This window comes from Coregonus clupeaformis, chromosome 8 (assembly GCF_020615455.1).
Source record: "Coregonus clupeaformis isolate EN_2021a chromosome 8, ASM2061545v1, whole genome shotgun sequence".
NCBI classification, from domain to species: Eukaryota; Metazoa; Chordata; class Actinopteri; order Salmoniformes; family Salmonidae; genus Coregonus; species Coregonus clupeaformis.
Genome location: NC_059199.1, coordinates 65,661,674 through 65,681,189, shown reverse-complemented (window position 1 = coordinate 65,681,189; position 19,516 = coordinate 65,661,674). Strand labels below are relative to the sequence as shown.

Here is a 19,516-nt window from a genome sequence, read left to right as displayed (position 1 = left end):
ACAGAGAGAATACTGTGATGGAGCAATGAGAGAAGTGTGTGTGTCTTTGCTCATCCATTGCTGAGTCATCCACTTGTATTATTATCCCAGCCACCAACACACCGTACGATCTATGGAAGCACAGACTAGGGTTAGCACTGCAACTCCCAACACAGAGTGAATACACAGACACAATCTCTCTCTCGCTCTCTCTGCTATACATTCTCATGATCCACACAACTCCTAGAGCACACAGACAGTAGCAGCACACATAGCATGGCTACCGTTCCAGAGAGCGGTCATTGATTTCACGTCAGAGCACAGTTACACACACAGACCCACAGACAGCACAGCAGATGGTCCACACACAGACCCACAGACAGCACAGCAGATAGTCCACACACAGACCCACAGACAGCACAGCAGATAGTCCACACACAGACCCACAGACAGCACAGCAGATAGTCCACACACAGACCCACAGACAGCACAGCAGATAGTCCACACACAGACCCACAGACAGCACAGCAGATGGTCCACACAGCCCCAATCCTAATCTCATCTCGCCATCCCACACTATGGAACGCTTCTTCATGTCGATATTACACCGTTTTCACTGACACGGGCTGCAGAACGTATATATCTCAGTGCTTGTCAGCTCCCCGTGTGTGTGTCAGCATGTATAAAATAAAATGTGTGTGTGTGTGTGTGTGTGTGTGTGTGTGTGTAATGTTGTGTTTCAAAATGACACCCAAGCTCTCAAATGGGATAAGAGCGAGGGTCTGTGTTTGTGTGTGTGTGTATATATATATATCTTTGTGTATTCTTTGTGTGTATGTCGTATCTGTCTGCTTGTGTGTGTTGCAAACAGTGATGCGAGCGGTAGCTACAGGCAGGCACTGAAGGGACAGGGTCCCTCCCCCCATCCCAACCATGAACTCACTGAACCGGACCTGACAAAGAGCGAGAGAAAAGGGGGGAAAATAGAGGAGAAGAGATGGGAAGAGGGCAGAGAAGAGAATCATGGAATGCAGCTAGTCTAAAGACAGTTTGAAAATTTTTTTTATGAAAAGTTCAACAGACACTTGATCAGAGTCCAACATTCATTGTTACACCTATTCTTGACTTCTAGTTCTAAAATACTTGACCTTTTCTCAACAATTTGAACTTAAACTTGTTTTATATATAAATACTAGGTTTGGGCTAATTTGCGTTCCTCTGCATGTTATGAGCAGTTTTTGCAATTGAGAAGTTGAGAACTCAACTGAACATTTTATTGTTGCCCGTAGCTCCAATACCCACAGTGTACAAGGCCTTATGTTATGTGGAATATGTGCTTATTGCCAAAATACATCAAGCAATAAATCTGGGCACTAAATTGTATTATCCTTGGATGACGTCCTTGGATGAAGGAATGTGAATGCAACATCTCATTGAGAGGAAACGTGTGTGTGTGTTCATCGATGTTGTGTGTGCGTGCCTGTGTGTGTCCATCTCTGTGTATGTTCGTCTCTGGTGTGTATGTGCGTATTGTCTCTGGCGTGTCTGTGTAACGAAGCACAGTGTCCGAGACAGAGATGGTGTTAGCCCATGAATGGAGGATTGTGTCGGGGCATTCAGGGCTCCTGCGACTGGAGAGGCTGGTACAGCAAGAGACGGAGGGGAACTTTCTTCTCCTCAATTTTTTTTTCTCCTCCTTCTGTCGTTCTGTTAAAGCTTGCACAAGATGCTGTTTTATCAAAACCTCCGACCGTGGAGCATCAGCATCAGAACTTAAGCGTGTCTTGAAGGAATAAGGATAGAAGGGTGTCATCTTGATTTTGGTTTGACCTTTCCTTGCGAGGTATGTTGTGGTTTTGGAGAGCTTTACTGCAATTTTGCATTTGACCTTATTAAGTAGTTTGTATTCATGTGCGGTTTTAATTGGTTCAATTATGCAAAACTGTATACATACAGTTTCTTGTGTTTCATTCCCTTGTTGTGCAGTGACTGAAAACGGATGTTTTCCGCTCAGAGAGAAATCGTTTAACACAATTGCTTTCTTTGGACCCTATGGTATATAAAGGAACGTGTTTGTTTTCTTCAGGAACTGTATCCTGTAAAGTAGCCCATATTGAATATTTATAGCTTGTTTGCCTTTGTAACAAAACTTGATAGTTTTTTTTCTCCAGGATTTTGTTTTGGTTATCTAATCCAATACATATTGCTCTTGAAATGGTCAGTGTCCAGCTCTATTCTGTCAGACTAACACACCAGTAACTCCACTTAAATACAGTTAACTCCAAATAACTTAAATATAAATGGAAATGGCTATAGAAACACTTTTCCAAGTGTAATTTTATCCCTTTAACCTTGCGACTCCAAACGTCTCTTTTGAAACCTAATTTACACAGCGATTAGCGTGACACACCAAATATCATAAGCAGTCGTAAAAATATGACTAATATAGTCATGTCGCTTCTGTAATGTTGTGATGTGAAAACTGGAGTAGATGGAAGTTGCACCTAGAATCTGATCTAAGGTCAATTTAGCATCCCCCCCGCCCCCTCCCCAATGGTGAGGGTTGGGGGATTAGGTTAGGATTTAGGGCTGATTCTAGATCAGTACTTAAAGACGCTTCTCACTCTACGCACAAAATCTCAAAATTATTAGCCGATCTGTCCCGTAATATTCAATCGGCCCTTACTTTCTCCACTCATCCAGGTACCTTCAGGAGGTGGGCTACACGGACACCATCTTGGATGTGAAGTCCCAGAGAGTCAGGGCACTGCTGGGCCTGGCTGGAGATTCTGGAGAGAGGCCGTCTGACAGGAAACCGGAACCCATGGTCAACGGCACCGAGCCATCTTTGCTGAAGGACAGCGGCATGATCAGGTGAGCTACCGCTAACTACTAATGACTATTGCTGCTGTTATGGTTATTGCTAAATGCTGTTATTGTAGTTGGCGCTAAAGCTATTGCTATGGTTAAGACTAAATCCTATTGTTATTGCTATCACTAATGCTATTGTTGTAGCTATTGCTAATGCTATTGTTGTAGCTAATACTATTGCTCGAGCTATTGCTAATGCTATTGTTATTGCCATCGCTAATGCTATTGTCGTAGCCATTGCTAATGCTATCACTAATGGATAACTAGCATTCGTCAAGGAAGTCCAGTGAGAAACAATGTAGGGTTGCATTGTTTTTGTGTTCTCACTAACATCTGTCTCGTTTTCTCCCTGTTCTCTCCGTCAGTAAACCTGACATGTCTGACTCGGCCACTGTCCTTGAGGCCTTCAAGTTCATAGAAAGCGCCGCCGCCGAGTTTAGCGACGAGGAGGACGACGAAGACAGCGAAGGGAGGGACAAGACCATTATGAACTTGGCCACTGTAAGCAAGGACACACACACACACACATATACGATCTGACTTGGGCTTCTTCATGGGGCAATTATATTTAGCCATTAGCAATATCATTAGCAATGGCTACAACAATAGAGTAACAGCAGTAACGATTGCGTTAGCGACAGGCAGCAATAACAGTCAAGGAGAACCAGTAGCAGTCACAAGCCATGTTAGCTCTTTCGTAGGGAGGTGATAAAATTAAGTGATACTATTTCACTTACTTATGCAAAATACATTTTACCAAGACAAATATGATTATTCATGTTCTGAATCATTCAGTGGTGTCTTTCTCTAACATATCATTAACATTATATCAAAAAAGTCAGATTTCGTAGCCGAATACAACCGATAATAAGCACCAATCGGTGTTGACATAGTGGTGCAGGTTTCTCTTAACTTTTGAGGATTTTACATTTTGTGGTCGTCGTCTCCAAAGTTGTTTCAGTGGGTCACAAAAAGCTAAATTAGCATGACACAAGCTGAATGAAATGTAAAAGGCTTTTAAAATAAAAAGCTTTTTGATTGGACACCCTACTCATTCAGACCTACACTTTAACACTCAACACATTCAGTCACTCAGACCCCCTCTTCAACCCTCTGTCTTCCACAGATGGTGCGGAAGAAGACGTCTTCGTCCCCCTCCTCATCCTCGGACATGAGTGACGACCTGGACACGGAGGAGGCCCTGAAGGGCTTTGACTTCCTGGCTAGCCCAGATGAGATGGACGGCTCGCCCGATACCCGGAGCGCCGAAGACAGCGGAGACTGGGGTGAGGGGGTGGGGTTGGTTATTTGACTGGTTGGTTGATGAACACTCAAACTAGAATAGTACAAGTTTAACACAAATTCAAGTTTACATGTGACTAGTAGGCCTAGTAACAGTGAAGGGGAAATGTTGACTGCGGATCATAATTGGGACAGTGGACTATAGTGGCCATTGTAAGACTATAGTGGACAAGTAAGTGGGGACAGTCATGTATTCTCAGGACAGGAGGGCATTGAAAGAGGACAGTAGACCAAAGGGAGGACCAGTGGGCCATAGCTGGGACAGTTGGGTCAAGAGAACATTGAGTGTAACTCTGTTTCCAGCTCTAGCGCCACAGAACAGTCCCCACTGAGGGGACTCACTCAGTCGCCCACTCACACAGAACCCTGTATTGTCTAACCTAGTCTTCACACAGACACAGCTGGCCACCTGGCTACTGTAGCTCCCTTAGCCCCTTCAGCTAACAGAGAACCCCCTTCACTCCCGTCACCTAGCAACGCCTTGTGTTTATCTCCACTCAACAACAAAGGGCATTCCCACGCAATCAGTGAGTCAAAGAAGAAGGGATGATTTGGCGTCGCTGGTTGTGTAACAGAGGAAGCCAGAGGGATCCAGTTGAAGACTTAGGCTATCTTCCAATATCCATACTATAGCTAGTGTAGACATTAGAACACAGCCACAACAAATGACCAATTGTCTATGATTCATTGACCCACTGACTAGATGTTGACAATCCAGTTATTTTTAAAAATACTATTATTCAATAGTAGTTCATATAAATAATGGTGACTATTAAAAAAATACTATTCCTGTATTATTGGGATAATTAGGTCAACTTGCATGCGAAACCGAGTTGTTCGCATTTCTCTATGTTAACCATAATTGAAGAAGCCATGAGCTGAACACACAGCAAAGGACGGATAGATGGATGGTATTAAAGGTCCAGCGGCAGCGAGGCGCTCAGCTGATCACTTATGAAACCGTTGTCATCAGCAGCGCTGTGCTCTCAAGTGTTCATCTCCTCCGCTTGGTCCCACGGATGTGTCCCAAATGGCACCCTATTCCCTATATACTGCACTATTTTTGACCTGAGCCCTATGGACCCCTGGTCAAAAGTAGTGGACTATATAGGGAATAGGGTGCCATTTGAGACAGAACCAGAAACATCTGTAGCTGAGGGCTGCAATGGGAAATTAGAATAGCCATTCTGTTTACCCCATATTATATGATAATGCGTGCATCTGAAATTATGAATATGCTTATAGGTATAGATACAGATAACTCCACCACATTATTTGACTTTTTTTGTTTAAATCCATTATTTTTTGTATTTTTAGTTCTTTAGCCAGCTTACACTATAAAACCTACATGGTTGCTGCTTTTGATATATATATAGAACTTTTCAAAACATGACAGAGTTATTGAATGGCATTGCATTTTGGGGGGGTATTGAATGTTATTTGTATTATCTTAACATTAGCATGTTTTTGTTATGATGATGTTTGCTGCTACTGGTGTTGCGGCACTAAGGACAAAGCCTTGCAGAGACTGAGTGAGGCATGGCATGATGGCTGTTCCACCATATGCTTTGTTGTCACCTAATTTGACAGGACAGCTTTCTTTGACATTAATATTTTTTAATACATTAACACAAAAAGTGTTCAGGATTGCTGCCAGCCATCAAATTCAACATTTGATGTCAGCTGTACCCCCCCCCCCCCAAAAAAAACCCCTTTGTTTAATGGCAGTTTTGTGTTTTGTGTTTTTATGTTTCCATGTCGAGTGGTGCAGAGACGGTAACCCTCAGGCATGACTCTATTCTCCCCTTCCATCCCTGTCTGTTGTCGTATGAGAATAGAATTTGACCAATTGTGACCCCAATGTGTTGACATCACCACCCCCCTATAGTTGCTTCGAGAGAGGCCCGAAGGCCTGTAGAAAACATAAACTTGGGTCTCTCTGTGGGGTGGGAAAAAAGTATTCCAGATAGAATTTCCATCACACACTTTTTTACATACTGCAGCAAACGGCGATAATGCAACATACTGTACATTGCGGGTCTCAAACCCAGGTCTCCCAGCCTGTAGGCAAACTCGCTAACCACTGCTCCAATAGAGGTGGGGAGGGGGGATTGTAAGCAACGGTCTCTACAATACATTTGGACGTTTTACAGGCTATATATATTAGGATTAAAGAGGCCATCTTCACTTGAACCACCTTTAATTTCACAATACTTTGGATTTTAGTTGAGTTTGACCGGCTTCTCGGTTTCTGTCCCCCCCCTCCCCCCAACCCCTTCCTTCGGGTGTAGAGAAGGAAGAGCAGTGCCCCATGCCCGAGGCCTGGGACGTGGACCAGGGCCTCATAGCCCAACTCAAGGAGCAGTACAGGAAGGAGCGCAAGGGCAAAAAGGGGGTGAAGAGTAAGTCTATCAGGCCTCCCCTTCACTTTCTTTCTCTCCATTGCTTTCGATCTTTCTTTCTCTCCATTGCCTTCTATCTCTTCCTTTCTCCTTGTCCTGGCGATAAGAGCTTCTCTCTCTCTCTCTCTCTCTCTCTCTCTCTCTCTCTCTCTCTCTCTCTCTCTCTCTCTCTCTCTCTCTCTCTCTCTCTCTCTCTCTCTCTCTCTCTCTCTCTCTCTCTCTCTCTCTCTCTCTCTCTCTCTCTCTCTCTCTCGGGTTGAGGTTAACTATATTGCAAAAATAATATTCAACAGACACGCTAAGCACCTTAGAGACACTCTTCCTTTTCTATCGCTTCGTTTTGGCGCTCCTTTTCGGCCATCTAGTACCCGATAAGAGCTTGTTTGTGTCTGTGCTTCTGTGTGTGGCTCTGTGCATAAATTGTTGTATGTTTATTAACATTTCAATGGGATTGCAATACACTGCCTCTCCTCACAGTGATCAGACCCGTGCAGGACAATTTGATCACTATTGTAAGTGGTCGATCACTATAACCACATTCACTATAAGCAAAGTACACAGTACTGCATTCCTAACCCTCACTGTGTTGACAATACTCATTGCTGTTTTAAGTTGCACCCATAGAAATATAATTACTAAAAAGGGCATAGCCCATACCCTATGGCCTCATTGTGTTGAATGGGCGCGCCCCTTCTAGTAATTGTATGTGTATGGTTGCACCATCCTACCCAAGACATTCCATCCCCGTTTCGTCATGTTTGTACCGGTCTTTATTCTGCCATAGGTTATCAGCTGCACCTGTGTCTTTTGTATGTGTGCTGGTTCTCTGTATTTTCCAACCATTCCAACTTCTTATTTTCTCTGAAAGTATCATGTCAGTGACTTAACACTCTCCTTTCCTCCCAACTTTAGTTGCCTTCATTTTTCTATGAGTTATTTCTATGTTGTAGCTACAAAGTTCTCCTTCGCCAAGCATCAGCCATGGACCTGCTCTTCAAGCTGCTTATTTCAGGGACCATATTCATAAAGTGTCTCAGAGTAGGAGTGCTGAGCTAGGATCGGGTTCCCCCTGTCCATAAAATCATATCCATTATTATCTAAAAGGCTGAACTGATCCTCGATCAGCACTGCTAATTTGTGATGCTTAATGAATATTATCTTGTCCATTCTCTGCATCACTTTTCTCCTGTTGATTTTTGATTGTGTTCAATCAACCCTCCAGCTACTAGGAGTGCAGGCTTTTGTTCCAAACCAGCACTAGTGCACCTGATTCAACTAATAATGGTTCAGACTGAAACCTGTGATTATTTGAAACTGATAGGTTAGTAGTGCTGGGCTGGTACAAACCCCTGCACACCCAGTAACTCCAAAGAGCTGGTGAACCCTGCCCTACAGTATTTAAGATGAGGATTGGGTGCCCTTCTACTCTAAGATAATGACCTTCCATTCTCCTCTCCTCTCCTCTTCCTCTTCCTTATCCCTCTCCTTTCTTTCTTTGACTCTTCTCCTTCCTTGTCCTCTCTGTATACTACTTCTTATCCTCTTCTTCCTCCCTCTCCTTTCCTTCTTTGTCTCTACTCCTTCTCCTCCATGATCCTCTTTTCATCTTCCTCCTCCTCCTCCCAGGACCTAACCGGTCCAAACTGCAGGATATGCTGGCCAACCTGCGAGACGCAGAGGACCTCCCATCCATGCAGCCCCCCGTCACACCGCCCTCCCGGCCCAGCGTCCCCAGGCTCAACGAGCACGAAGTGGGCCGCCCCGAAGAAGGTAAGACGAGAGCTCAATTGTCCTCAAAGGGTTTGAATTTACAGAATGCACAATTTCCAAATATACGTAATTGACTGTAAATAATCCGTCTATCTCATCCATCCATCCCAGTGGAGGCCATGACGTTTCCGCCTACGTCAGGGAAGTCGTTCATCATGGGGCCGGACGAGGCGGCAGAGAGCGAGCTGGGCCTGGGCGAGCTGGCGGGCCTCACTGTGGCTAACGAGGCAGACAGCCTGGCCTACGACGTGAGTACCTACCTCTGAGGGGAAGGGAGGATAAGGAAGGAAGGAAGGGAGGGTGAGGGGAGTAAGGGGGGCGAGCTGGGAACATAACCATGGCCAACAAAGCCGACAGCCTGGCCTACAACGGGAGTGGCATCTGTCCTTCCTTACAAGGGGCACCAACCACTGCAAGATGTAGGAGCAGGAGCAAGCCAGCTAGCAATGAATGAATGAATAAATTAATAAATTAATTAAAACCTTTATTAAGGACACACTTTATTGCCCCGAAGGGAATTTTATTTGCATATCATGACCACTGCAATCGGAAAATGTTTTGTAGACACGGACATAGCAATTAATGACAGACAGTACAACATTCAGCTAATCAGAGCAAAGTGCACCACCACCAAACAGCGGGCAGCAGCATTCACATATTTTATTTTCTGCTGTATATACATTGCATTCGGAAGGTATTCAGACCCATAGCCTTTTTCCACATGTTGTTACGTTACAGCCTTATTTTTTCCTCCTCAATCTACACACAATACCCTATATTGACAAAGCGAAAACTGGTTTTTAGACATTTTTGCAAATGTATTACAAATGTAAAACAGATACCTTATTTACATAAGTATTCAGACCCTTTGCTATGAGACTCGAAATTGAGCTCAGGTGCATCCTGTTTCCATTGATCATCCTTGAGATGTTTCAACAACTTGATTGGAGTCCACCTGTGGTAAATTAAATTGATTGGTCATGATTTGGAAAGGCACAGACCTGTCTATATAAGGTCCCACAGTTGACCAAAACCAAGCCATGAGGTCGGAGGAATTTTCCATAGAGATCAGAGACAGGATTGTGACCAAGGCACAGATCTGGGGAAGGGTACCAAAAAATTTCTGCAGCATTGAAGGTCTCCAAGAACACAGTAGCCTCCATCATTCTTAAATGGAAGAAGTTTGGAACCACCAAGACTCTTCCTAGAGCAATTGGGGGAGAAGGCCTTGGTCAGGGAGGTGACCAAGAACCCAATGTTCACTTTGACAGAGCTCCAGAGTTCCTCTGTGGAGATGGAAGAACCTTCCAGAAGGAAAACCATCTCTGCAGCACTCCACAAATCAGGCCTTTATGGCCAGACGGAAGCCACTCCTTAGTAAAAGGCACATGACAGCCCGCTTCGAGTTTGCCAAAAGGCATCTAAAGAACTCTAAGACCATGAGAAACAAGATTCTCTGGTCTGATGAAATCAAAATTGAACTCTTTGGCCTGAATGCCAAGCGTCACGTCTGGAGAAAACCTGGCACCATCCCTACGGTGAACCATGGTGGTGGCAGCATCATGCTTTGGGGATGTTTTTCAGCAGCAGGGACTGGGAGACTCAAGGCTGTAATTGTTGCGAAGGTGCTTCAACAAAGTACTGAGTAAAGTATCTGAATACTTATGTAAATGTGATATTTCAATTTGTTATTTTTAATGAATTTGCTCAAATTTGTAAAACTGTTTTTGCTTTGTCATTATGGGGTATTGTGTGTAGATTGAGGGGGGGGGGGGACAATTTAATCCATTTTAGAATAAGGCTGTAACGTAACAAAATGTGACAAACCTGAATACTTTCGGAATGTACTGCATGGTGTGTTTGCACCCAGATAAATGAACTATGTATCTACATGACCTTAAACCTGTGGAGCCCCATGGACAACTCTTTCAGCACTTAGGTCCCTCGGGGCAGCAAATATCTACTGCTTTACATTGCCGTGTAGCAGAAGATCAATTCATTTAATTAATTAGCTAGATTTAGAGCTTCCAAACTGGAACACTAAGTAGAAAGTCATATATTTTTCAAAACCTTAGCCAGTTATCATTGACAGATAAGACTTGTACGTAGTGGAGTTACTGTATTGTATGTACCCCAGGTATGTACCCCAGGTGAGCCAGTAGGAGTAGAGGTACGTTTTTGCTGATCTTGGTTCAGTTTAGCATTTTCCCTGGTAATGATTAAGGTTAGGATTGGGGGAGGAGAAACTGATCCTAGAAACTGATCCTTCACCCCGGAGCACGGCAATATGCCTAAGATTGGGATCAAGCTGACTGGTAGAGTAGGTTTATTAACATTATTAACTCTGAGCTTATATGCATAGGCTTCGAGTTAGTGAGAGGGACTGTAAACAGAAGCCTTGAAATCAATAGTAATCCACAGAACTGAGCCAAGCTTATGGAAGAGGCTGGTCTCCAGCTTTCAAAATGTCAATATTTAAACAGGCTGGTCTGATTAGCATGGGCTTTGACTTTAGCTTTTGTTGACACACACAAACACACGCCTAGACGCATACACACTAACACAAGCGGGCACACGCCGCACAGAGACACAGGCACTTACACACACTAGCATGCAGAATGAGGTTGTGATTGAAGAGACTGAGTGTCATATTGCTCAGTTCGACCCAGTGTGGGAGGACACCATAGTGTTCTAATTCTATTTCTATGATGGACACACTCATCTCAAAATAGGCATGGATTTGTGTGCATTAGATAACATTAAAGTTTCTATGGGAACTGTCATACTAAGATATTGCAGCTCTAACAAGCAGGAAATTAAAAGGATATGAAGATCTAAGCAGTGACTATCTACTGGGGTCAAGCACAAGGGGCACATTGCAGACATGCTTAGCAGACTCAATGAAGAGCATAGCACCACTGAACAGCAATTGCAAACAGGAACAAACCTTTATTAAGTCAGTGTGACTACGTAAGTTACTTTTTGTAAATTGAAATAAGGCAAAACTAGTGACTCCTAGCTTGCTATACCTTCTGTGGTCCTCTGTAGCTCAGCTGGTAGAGCACGGCGCTTGTAACGCCAAGGTAGTGGGTTCGATCCCCGGGACCACCCATACACAAAAATGTATGCACGCATGACTGTAAGTCGCTTTGGATAAAAGCGTCTGCTAAATGGCATATTATTATTATATTATGATACATTATTGTACAGCACTTAGGCTTGAATCCTAATAATAATAATATTTTTCTCAACTTCTATAAGCAAAACAAAAACAATCAAATAAACAGCTATATGACAGAGTAGGTCTGGACTGCGAGGTGGTCAAAAGAGGGACATATGTGTGCATAACTTGCATTTTGTTGCAAATCTCCAATTGACATCAATACTCTTTGCCATTTTCCTCAGGTGACCAACAGCCAGGATGCGCTGCGGAAGACGTGGAACCCCAAGTTCACACTGCGGAGCCACTTTGACTCCATCCGGGGCCTGGCCTTCCACCCCGTGGAGCCCGTCCTGGTCACTGCCTCCGAGGACCACACCCTCAAACTGTGGAACCTCCAGAAGACCGCCCCCGCCAAGAAGTAAGAGCTCGCATAGGCCTACCCTGCTGTCAGTCAAACACCTGGGTCGTATTTACTAGACCCCAAACAATGTAAATGTTTGCCTTTATTTAACCAGGGAAGTAATTGAGATCACGTTCTCTTTTACAATAACGACCTGACAAAGTTAAGAGCGATACACATTATTAAAGAAGCTCTCGGTTTGCACTAACGAATACGACCCTGCTGTCAATCAAAGACAGTGATGCTTTGAAGAAGGTACCTAAGTAGTGAAAGTGTTAGCCACTCAATGGGGTAAGAATCATGTGGAATTGTTAAGAGCGCTATTGTGAAAAGACAATCGATAGTTAAAGCATGCCTTTTTCTTATACATTTCTGAGGGCTGTAATGGGACATTTTGTTGTAGTTAGTGTATGCTTGTTGAATATGTACATCGAAGGTAGTTATGTTCCCTGTCTGTCTTCCTAGATGTGCTGCTCTAGATGTGGAACCCATCTATACATTCAGGGCCCATCGGTGAGTAACCTTCCTTATCCACTATAACCCAACCTTTTTATAAATGGACAACTGGACTGATACTCTTGTATACATGAACAATTTGTTCTATCAAATGTATTCCATACAAACCATCAAATGTACATATTCACATACTTTGTATCTTTGCATAAGTAAAACACTGCTAAAGTGCAATGGAAAAAAATAAAATAACGTGTTGAATTTTATAATGACAGGTATTGCCACTTTTTCCTGTAGGAGTGCGGTGTTGTGTTTTGTCTTCCAAAAACAAGTTGAAGTTAATAATGAGATTGCATGTTTCTGTCTTCTGTAGGGGTGCGGTGTTGTGTGTGACCATGAGCTCTACAGGGGAGCAGTGCTTCAGTGGGGGGGTGGATGGAACCATTCAGAGCTGGAACACCCCCAACCCTAATATCGACCCCTATGACTCATATGGTACGCCCCCAGATGCCTTAGCTACACCACTGATTATTAGTACATCGCTCTTTCTCTTTTTTCATATCCTCTTCATCTCTTTACTCTTTCTTTCCCTCTCTACCTCTATTTTCTCTTTCACTACATCTCTCTTCCAACTTTCCATCCTCCTTTCATCCTCCTCTTTCACTCTATTCTCTTCTCTTTATCCAACTCTTTTTTCCCTGTCTCCACATGATCTTTCATTCTCTATCATTCCCTCTCTCCTTTTCCCCTCCCTCCTTATAACTCTCCCCACCTCTTAATTCTCCACCTCTGCTTCCTTCTAACTCTCCCTCTCTCTTTCCTGCCATAGAGCCCTCGGTGCTGCGGGGGGCGATGCTGGGTCACACTGACTCAGTGTGGGGTGTGGTCTACAGCTCGGCCCACCAGCGCCTGCTCTCCTGCTCCGGGGACGGCACTGTGCGCCTGTGGAACGCTGCCAACACCTCCCCCGCACTCGCCATCTTCAACGAGAAAGGAGGTGAGATGCTGAACGCAGATCAGATCAACGAAATGATCCCCCAATAGACTTGCATTGGCTCTCCCACACAAACACTGCACTAGCATCAGTTCATAAAACAGATACCTCGCACATTTTAACTTAATGTTCCACAACACCTAATTGACCCGCTTACACTGACTGTCCCACATAACCACTGCTCTAGGATCAGCTCATAAAATATATTTGTAATTTCACGCTATACAATGACCTAGAATCCGCTCCATAAAGAGTTACACCTGGGTTTCCCAAACTAGGGGCCGCGACCCCATGTAGGGTCACCTGATTAAAAAATGGGGTCTCGAGAGAAAATGTACGCTTGGTTCATAGAACCGGGGTTACGTTAGTAACCACCAGTAGCAGCTAAATGCGGTTGTAAGAAACAGAGGGGTTTCTGTTTTCTTTCTACAAATGTGTCTATCTTTTGAATGGTTTATGCTACAAAATATTATGACCCCATCACTGAAAGATAAGACATTCAGGAACACGTACGTACTAAATCAGACTGGGGGGAAAAGAACATCTTCAATGATAATGTTGTTTTCTACACAGAAGATCATACAACATTATTGCCTGATGGTCTTCTGAACTTCCCAATACCTTTCTGATGCATTTCAGTCACTTCAACCATACGGTCTTCAAATTGAAATACTGTCAAAAATACTATCAGACTGATTTGTAATAGTCCCAATTAAAAAAAGTAAACATTTGCCGTTGATTACATAATTTTTTTTACATGGTGGGGTTGCAAAACATTTTTGATATCAAAATGGAGTTACTCAATTCAGAACACTACCTGCCCCAAAAAGAGGTCTGACCTAGGACCAGCCAGGTCCCCACAGCCAAACCCTAACCTCTCCACCTCTACCTCTGTCTGATTCAGAGCTAAAACTGATCTAGAATTAGCTCCATAAAGAGTTACTCAATTCAGGACACTATCAGCCCCAGAAAAAAAGGTCTGACCTAGGACCAGGTCACCACCATAGAAATAGATCTATAGAATGGCATTCTAATTCTATCGTCACCACACGCAAATCCTGCCCCCTTCAACAGAACCACTGCTCTAGGATTAGTTCATAACCTTTCCAACTCTTGTCGGTTTCAGAGCTGGGCGTCCCCACGTCAGTGGACCTGGTGTGCAGTGAGCCGGCCCACATGGTGACGTCGTTCAGCACGGGGGAGATCGGACTCTTCAACATGGAGACGCGGCAGCTGATTCTCAAGCTGGACCAGACCGGAGAGCCCGGTAAACTCCGCTGCCATTTCTACACAGTGACTCTATAGCACTATGCACTCACTGCCTATTTTCTTGCTCTCTCCCTGTCAACTCCCTTTAACCCTCTTGTCACAACACAAATGTTTATGTTTGTGCATTAAAAGTCATACTCTTATTTTGTTGGTGTACTCACTTCAGAAAGTTTCCCTAACATATGTTTTAGTTATATTAGCAACAGGGTCAGTAAAGTCAGCAATATAATAACCCTAGTACCCTCCAATTATATTATAGCTCTGTGGCTCTCCCTTCCAACTCCCTTCTTTTGAATAATTTTGGCTCGAGTTATAACTCACATTTATCCTGTTGTTCTGACAAATGACTAAATGTAAATGAGAAAGGCTAATAGCAATGTTCAATTGAGTTGCATGTCTTTTCACGTCCACCCCGCACACACAGAAGCCCCGTGCAAGATCAACAAGGTGCTGAGTCACCCCACTCTGCCCATAACCATCACGGCCCAGGAGGACCGACACATCCAGTTCTTCGACAACAACACGGGTGAGATAGACAGCGTCCAGTTTGAACCGACATTCCAGCTGGAATTAAAATAAAAGATATACATAGTAAGACATTTTGTCACAGTATAAAATGTATTTATAATAGTTGGCTATAACATTGAGAACAGTGATTTTGTACTCATCCTGCGCTCCAATTACAGGGAAATGTATTCACTCCATGGTGGCCCACCTGGACGCAGTCACCTGTTTAGCTGTGGATCCCAACGGCTTGTACCTGATGTCTGGCAGTAAGTATTTATCTGGTAACAGAGAAGTACTAGTGTTTATGGTGGTTAGCGTTTCATGTAGTTACAGAAATATTGTTCCTTGCAAAACTGGAGATACAAACTGGTAGTGTGGCAAATAGGATATCTGAGCACAGAAACGGAAGCCCCCTTGGATCTTTCTTGTGGTAACTTTCACTAACAGGCAGTTTTAGAATTGTAACATCTCCCTCTATTTCTTTCTCTCTGTTTCCCTCTCTCACTCTACCTCCCTATTTCTTAATATTTTTGTTCTTACCCTCCTCCGCCCTATTAGGCCACGACTGCTCCATCCGCCTGTGGAACATGGAGAGCAAGACATGCATCCAGGAGTTCACAGCGCACCGCAAGAAGTCGGACGAGGCCATTCACGACGTGGCGTTCCATCCCACCAAGTGCTACATCGGCAGCGCCGGGGCCGACGCGCTTGCCAAGGTCTTCGTATGACCGCAAATTCCAATGGCTAACAGCTGCGTCCGGCTCGAAGGACCATGAAAAAGGGGACGAGGTGTGGTGTAACTGAAGGGAGGGATGGGAGTTAGAGCCCAACTCAAAGGCAGTGTGGAAGGAAATGTAGTGAGATGGATGGGTAACTAGCCACTGGTGTCTGGGTCTCGACCAGTGGCAGTCGAGCGGGATGGTTAGACACCTGATGGTTTGAAGGCTGAAAGGGGTGAACGTGAGAGTTGGCGAGAAAGAGGGCTACTATCTTTCCACCGTATACTTCCTGTCCTACACACACACTCCCCAGCTAACCCGGGCAGGCCTGGGTGCTACATCCAAACCAGGAGACCAGTGGTTAAACATCACAAAGACCAGGCGGATATCCAGGAAATTCTCAAGACCTGTACTCTCATTTAGAAACATTGCGTTTGTGTCCTAACAGAAACACAAGACTCGTATTCTGCACCCCCACCCCCGGCCACCCCTAAGACTGCCTGTGACTTCAATGTCGTCGTTTTCAAAGATTTCATGAAAATGTGCCTTTTTTGTCAATCGTCTTGCGAACAACGTTATTTTACAGTTTGTGTGCAACGTAGGAGTGGGCAGGGCGTTCAACAACAAGTTATCATTTATTGTCCAACATAGTACTGGACATTGTCTATTCCATTTGATCCATAAAACTAAGTTTGAAAATAATTATATTTTCATTCTATGTGCACAGCATATGTATGGCTAGTGGTCAATAGTCACAGTACTGTTTTAGTTATTGAACGTGGGAGTTGGGAGCCACAATGCCCTCAAATCCACTGAAATATACAGTAGCGTGCAGAACTGGAGTCCCCCTGAATAAGAAAAATGGTAAAGAAGTTTAAAGTAACCTGAAAGTCAGTTTGAAGTTGAAGTAAAGGCCATGAGGCTGCATTTCCTCGATGTGTGATTTATTATAGCCTTTTTTTATGTCTGTGGTTTTGTATTTAATCACAACAAATTCGAAATGACTCCATTAGTTCATCTCTAAAAAGTACAAATGTAGCTTTTTAAGTAGTGCCTATTGTGCACACACTTGTTTTGCACCCTCTTGAAAAGCCAACCCCATGAAAATAATGTAATTGTGTAATGAAACTTTGCTAACAAAATTCCTACATATTAGCCCATATGAATCTGTCACCTATGTGAGTAAGCCATCCTTGTATTCCAGCTTGCTTTGCTTCACTGTTGAATCAGTGTTCAAATCCAAATTGTCTGTACACAGCCAAAACACTGACTTACCCAGGCCACATCCATTCTTAAACTTAATTTAGTTTCCAATTAAATTGTAAATGCTTTTATGCTCCAGCTTCAGTTCTCCTAGGTACAAGGAGTGCCTCTTTTGGTGTTTGGATGTTCCATTCTTTACATAAATAGGACCGCAACTCCTACATTGTAAAATACAGTACCAACATAAGTAGAAGCGTTAACTCTTAACAAGATCTGTCCTGTGACACTTTGCTAGCAGTAGATCAATTACTCAAACTTTGTTTCACAATTTAACGCAATTGATTGATCAATGTTGTGGTTTGACCTAATTTGAGTACATGCTGCTTTATCGTGTATTTATAGTTGAACAACCAGACAAACTGCACTGAAAATGGTTTGCAGTGAAACAATTTATTCATTTTATTGTTTTTTATTTGAGCTGTGTATTTATTTATGCCTCCGTGTCATTTTAAGCCAAAAGGATCAACCAAGTATTGTCTTACAACGACAAGATGCTTCACAGAGAGCCTGCGGATGTAAAGTTTCCTGCGACCGCTAAATTGGCTCTTTCAGCTTATAACGCTAAGTTAGCTCTTTTGCTAATGCTAAGTTAATGCTAAGTTAATGCTAAGTTAGCTATGACTGCTAAGGTAGTTTCTTCATAGCTATCCTGCTTGCCCCTGTGCTGAGTTAGCCCCTTGGCTCCCATTTTTGACTGCAGAACTGAGGTCTCTCAGTACTCAACTGCACACAAGCTACGCTCCTGTGTTTAGGCGATATGACCAGCTCTGGTCAGAAAGCAAGGTAAATGCTTTATGTAATAACTGTTAGAGAATAGAATTGTCTCATTATTTTGAACAATTACTCGTTTTTTATTTACTATACATGGTTGTTGAAAAAGGTAAAGAAATCCTTGTTAAATACAGGTAGATATTTTTTTAAAGAATATTTTCTGTTTTACTTGAACATTTAGGAGTTATTCCTTGGGGGACTTGTGTACTTTTTTTATTTTGTAGTGGAATGGTTGGAGATTTGCCGGTCTTATCAAAAGTTGTATGCCTTTGGTTGTGAGCATTACAAAACAAGACAGATTTTGTCATTATTCTCCAAGTTGTTTCATCTGCAGTTGAACAGAGAGAGATTAGGATTTCGCTATCTACCAAATGCTTTGGTCTCTAAAATGAGGACTGTTGAATGACAAGGATGGATCAAAATCTGTGGGGAATTCGGTGTGCTTGCGTTGTACAAAGATATTTTTTCTTTTTTATTTACTTTGGTGTCAGGTAATTTTAGACAGTGTAAGGGCAAGAACAAAAATGTGTACAGTTTTAAAGTATAAAAAAAAAGATATTTATTAACACAGTATATTGAGTGATGTGAAATGGAGTCAGTATGTATGGTGCGCTTGTCGTGGTAAACGTACAGTAGTTTCATCACAACACTGAGTAGTTGAACAAAATAGGAGTTATTATAGGGCCCCCTGCTGCTCACAATGTGGAAGAAGCACATTTCAGCAGGTTGGCTCTCATTTCATGTCTTTTAATGGGCTGTATGTCCATTTGAATGACAGAATAATGAGGCTGACCATAGGCTAGTGTGTTTTTTTGTGTGTGTTTTTGGTCGTAGAGAACCACTTTAAATACTTGTTTTCTCCAAACCAGTTTGAGCTGTCGTTTTTGAAACTGGGTCTAATACCATAGTTAGCTGTGTGTCCATCAATACTGCATAAGGTCGTCAATTGGAATAATAATAACCAAGCAAATACAGTGGTCCTCCAGAACCAGGAGTCGGACAATTTGAACAAATAATTATCATACTGTGAAAGGCAGTGTAAAAGCAGAATGCTATAGTCTAAATAGTGACTCATATATGCGTCTAAAATTCACTTGTCTATTCTGAGCAGCAGGGGGTGTTGCTTACAAGCACTACAAAGTGTATGAAAAGAGATCACACAAAACAAAGAACCTATTAATAACCAATGGGAAAACAAACACAAAGTCCTGGGCGAAGCCAAGTTTGCCTGTTGTAAATCAAGTCATTGCCCTTTTTAACCTCCAGTTGTATAGAGAATTCTTTTAAGATGATGTGAATTTGATAAATATGCTAATTGGACTGTACATACAGTACATATAATTATTGTCATTATAGTTTATTCTTTTTTCATGATGTATTGTATTTTTTCTCAGATGGGAGAGTGACAGATTTATCAATAACAACAATAAAGGAATATGTTGTATATCATACTGGTAATGTAGTATTTGTTTCCCACCTTTAGAATAATGCCTTTCATTGCTTCAACATTAATCCACATTTTCCATTCAAGTGTATACTTACCTATAGGAAAATGCATTTGTATTTGATTAATACTTTAAGTACCCCATAATATGTATTAATTGTAATCCAATAGCAACGTTTATACCAATACTTTAAAAAACATTTAATAAA

At 42.8% G+C, this 19,516-nt stretch overlaps 1 protein-coding gene across 2 annotated transcripts in view; it reads left to right on the top strand.

Moving 5' to 3' along the window:
* The window catches only part of LOC121572390 (striatin), a 66,019-nt gene extending 46,707 nt beyond the window's left edge, over nucleotides 1-19,312 (top strand). The window contains exons 5-18 of one of the 2 annotated variants that reach the window (XM_041884447.2): nucleotides 2,683-2,853; nucleotides 3,216-3,351; nucleotides 3,977-4,136; nucleotides 6,444-6,554; nucleotides 8,181-8,324; nucleotides 8,436-8,572; nucleotides 11,730-11,905; nucleotides 12,353-12,400; nucleotides 12,714-12,835; nucleotides 13,170-13,337; nucleotides 14,461-14,601; nucleotides 15,028-15,129; nucleotides 15,290-15,376; nucleotides 15,669-19,312. In XM_041884447.2, the coding sequence (XP_041740381.2) occupies nucleotides 2,683-2,853; nucleotides 3,216-3,351; nucleotides 3,977-4,136; nucleotides 6,444-6,554; nucleotides 8,181-8,324; nucleotides 8,436-8,572; nucleotides 11,730-11,905; nucleotides 12,353-12,400; nucleotides 12,714-12,835; nucleotides 13,170-13,337; nucleotides 14,461-14,601; nucleotides 15,028-15,129; nucleotides 15,290-15,376; nucleotides 15,669-15,838 (1,873 nt within the window). In that variant the 3' untranslated portion in view covers nucleotides 15,839-19,312. The remainder of the gene's footprint in view (nucleotides 1-2,682; nucleotides 2,854-3,215; nucleotides 3,352-3,976; nucleotides 4,137-6,443; nucleotides 6,555-8,180; nucleotides 8,325-8,435; nucleotides 8,573-11,729; nucleotides 11,906-12,352; nucleotides 12,401-12,713; nucleotides 12,836-13,169; nucleotides 13,338-14,460; nucleotides 14,602-15,027; nucleotides 15,130-15,289; nucleotides 15,377-15,668) is intronic. The other variant, XM_045222153.1, reaches the window with a different exon arrangement.
* The last annotated feature ends 204 nt before the right edge of the window (nucleotides 19,313-19,516 follow it).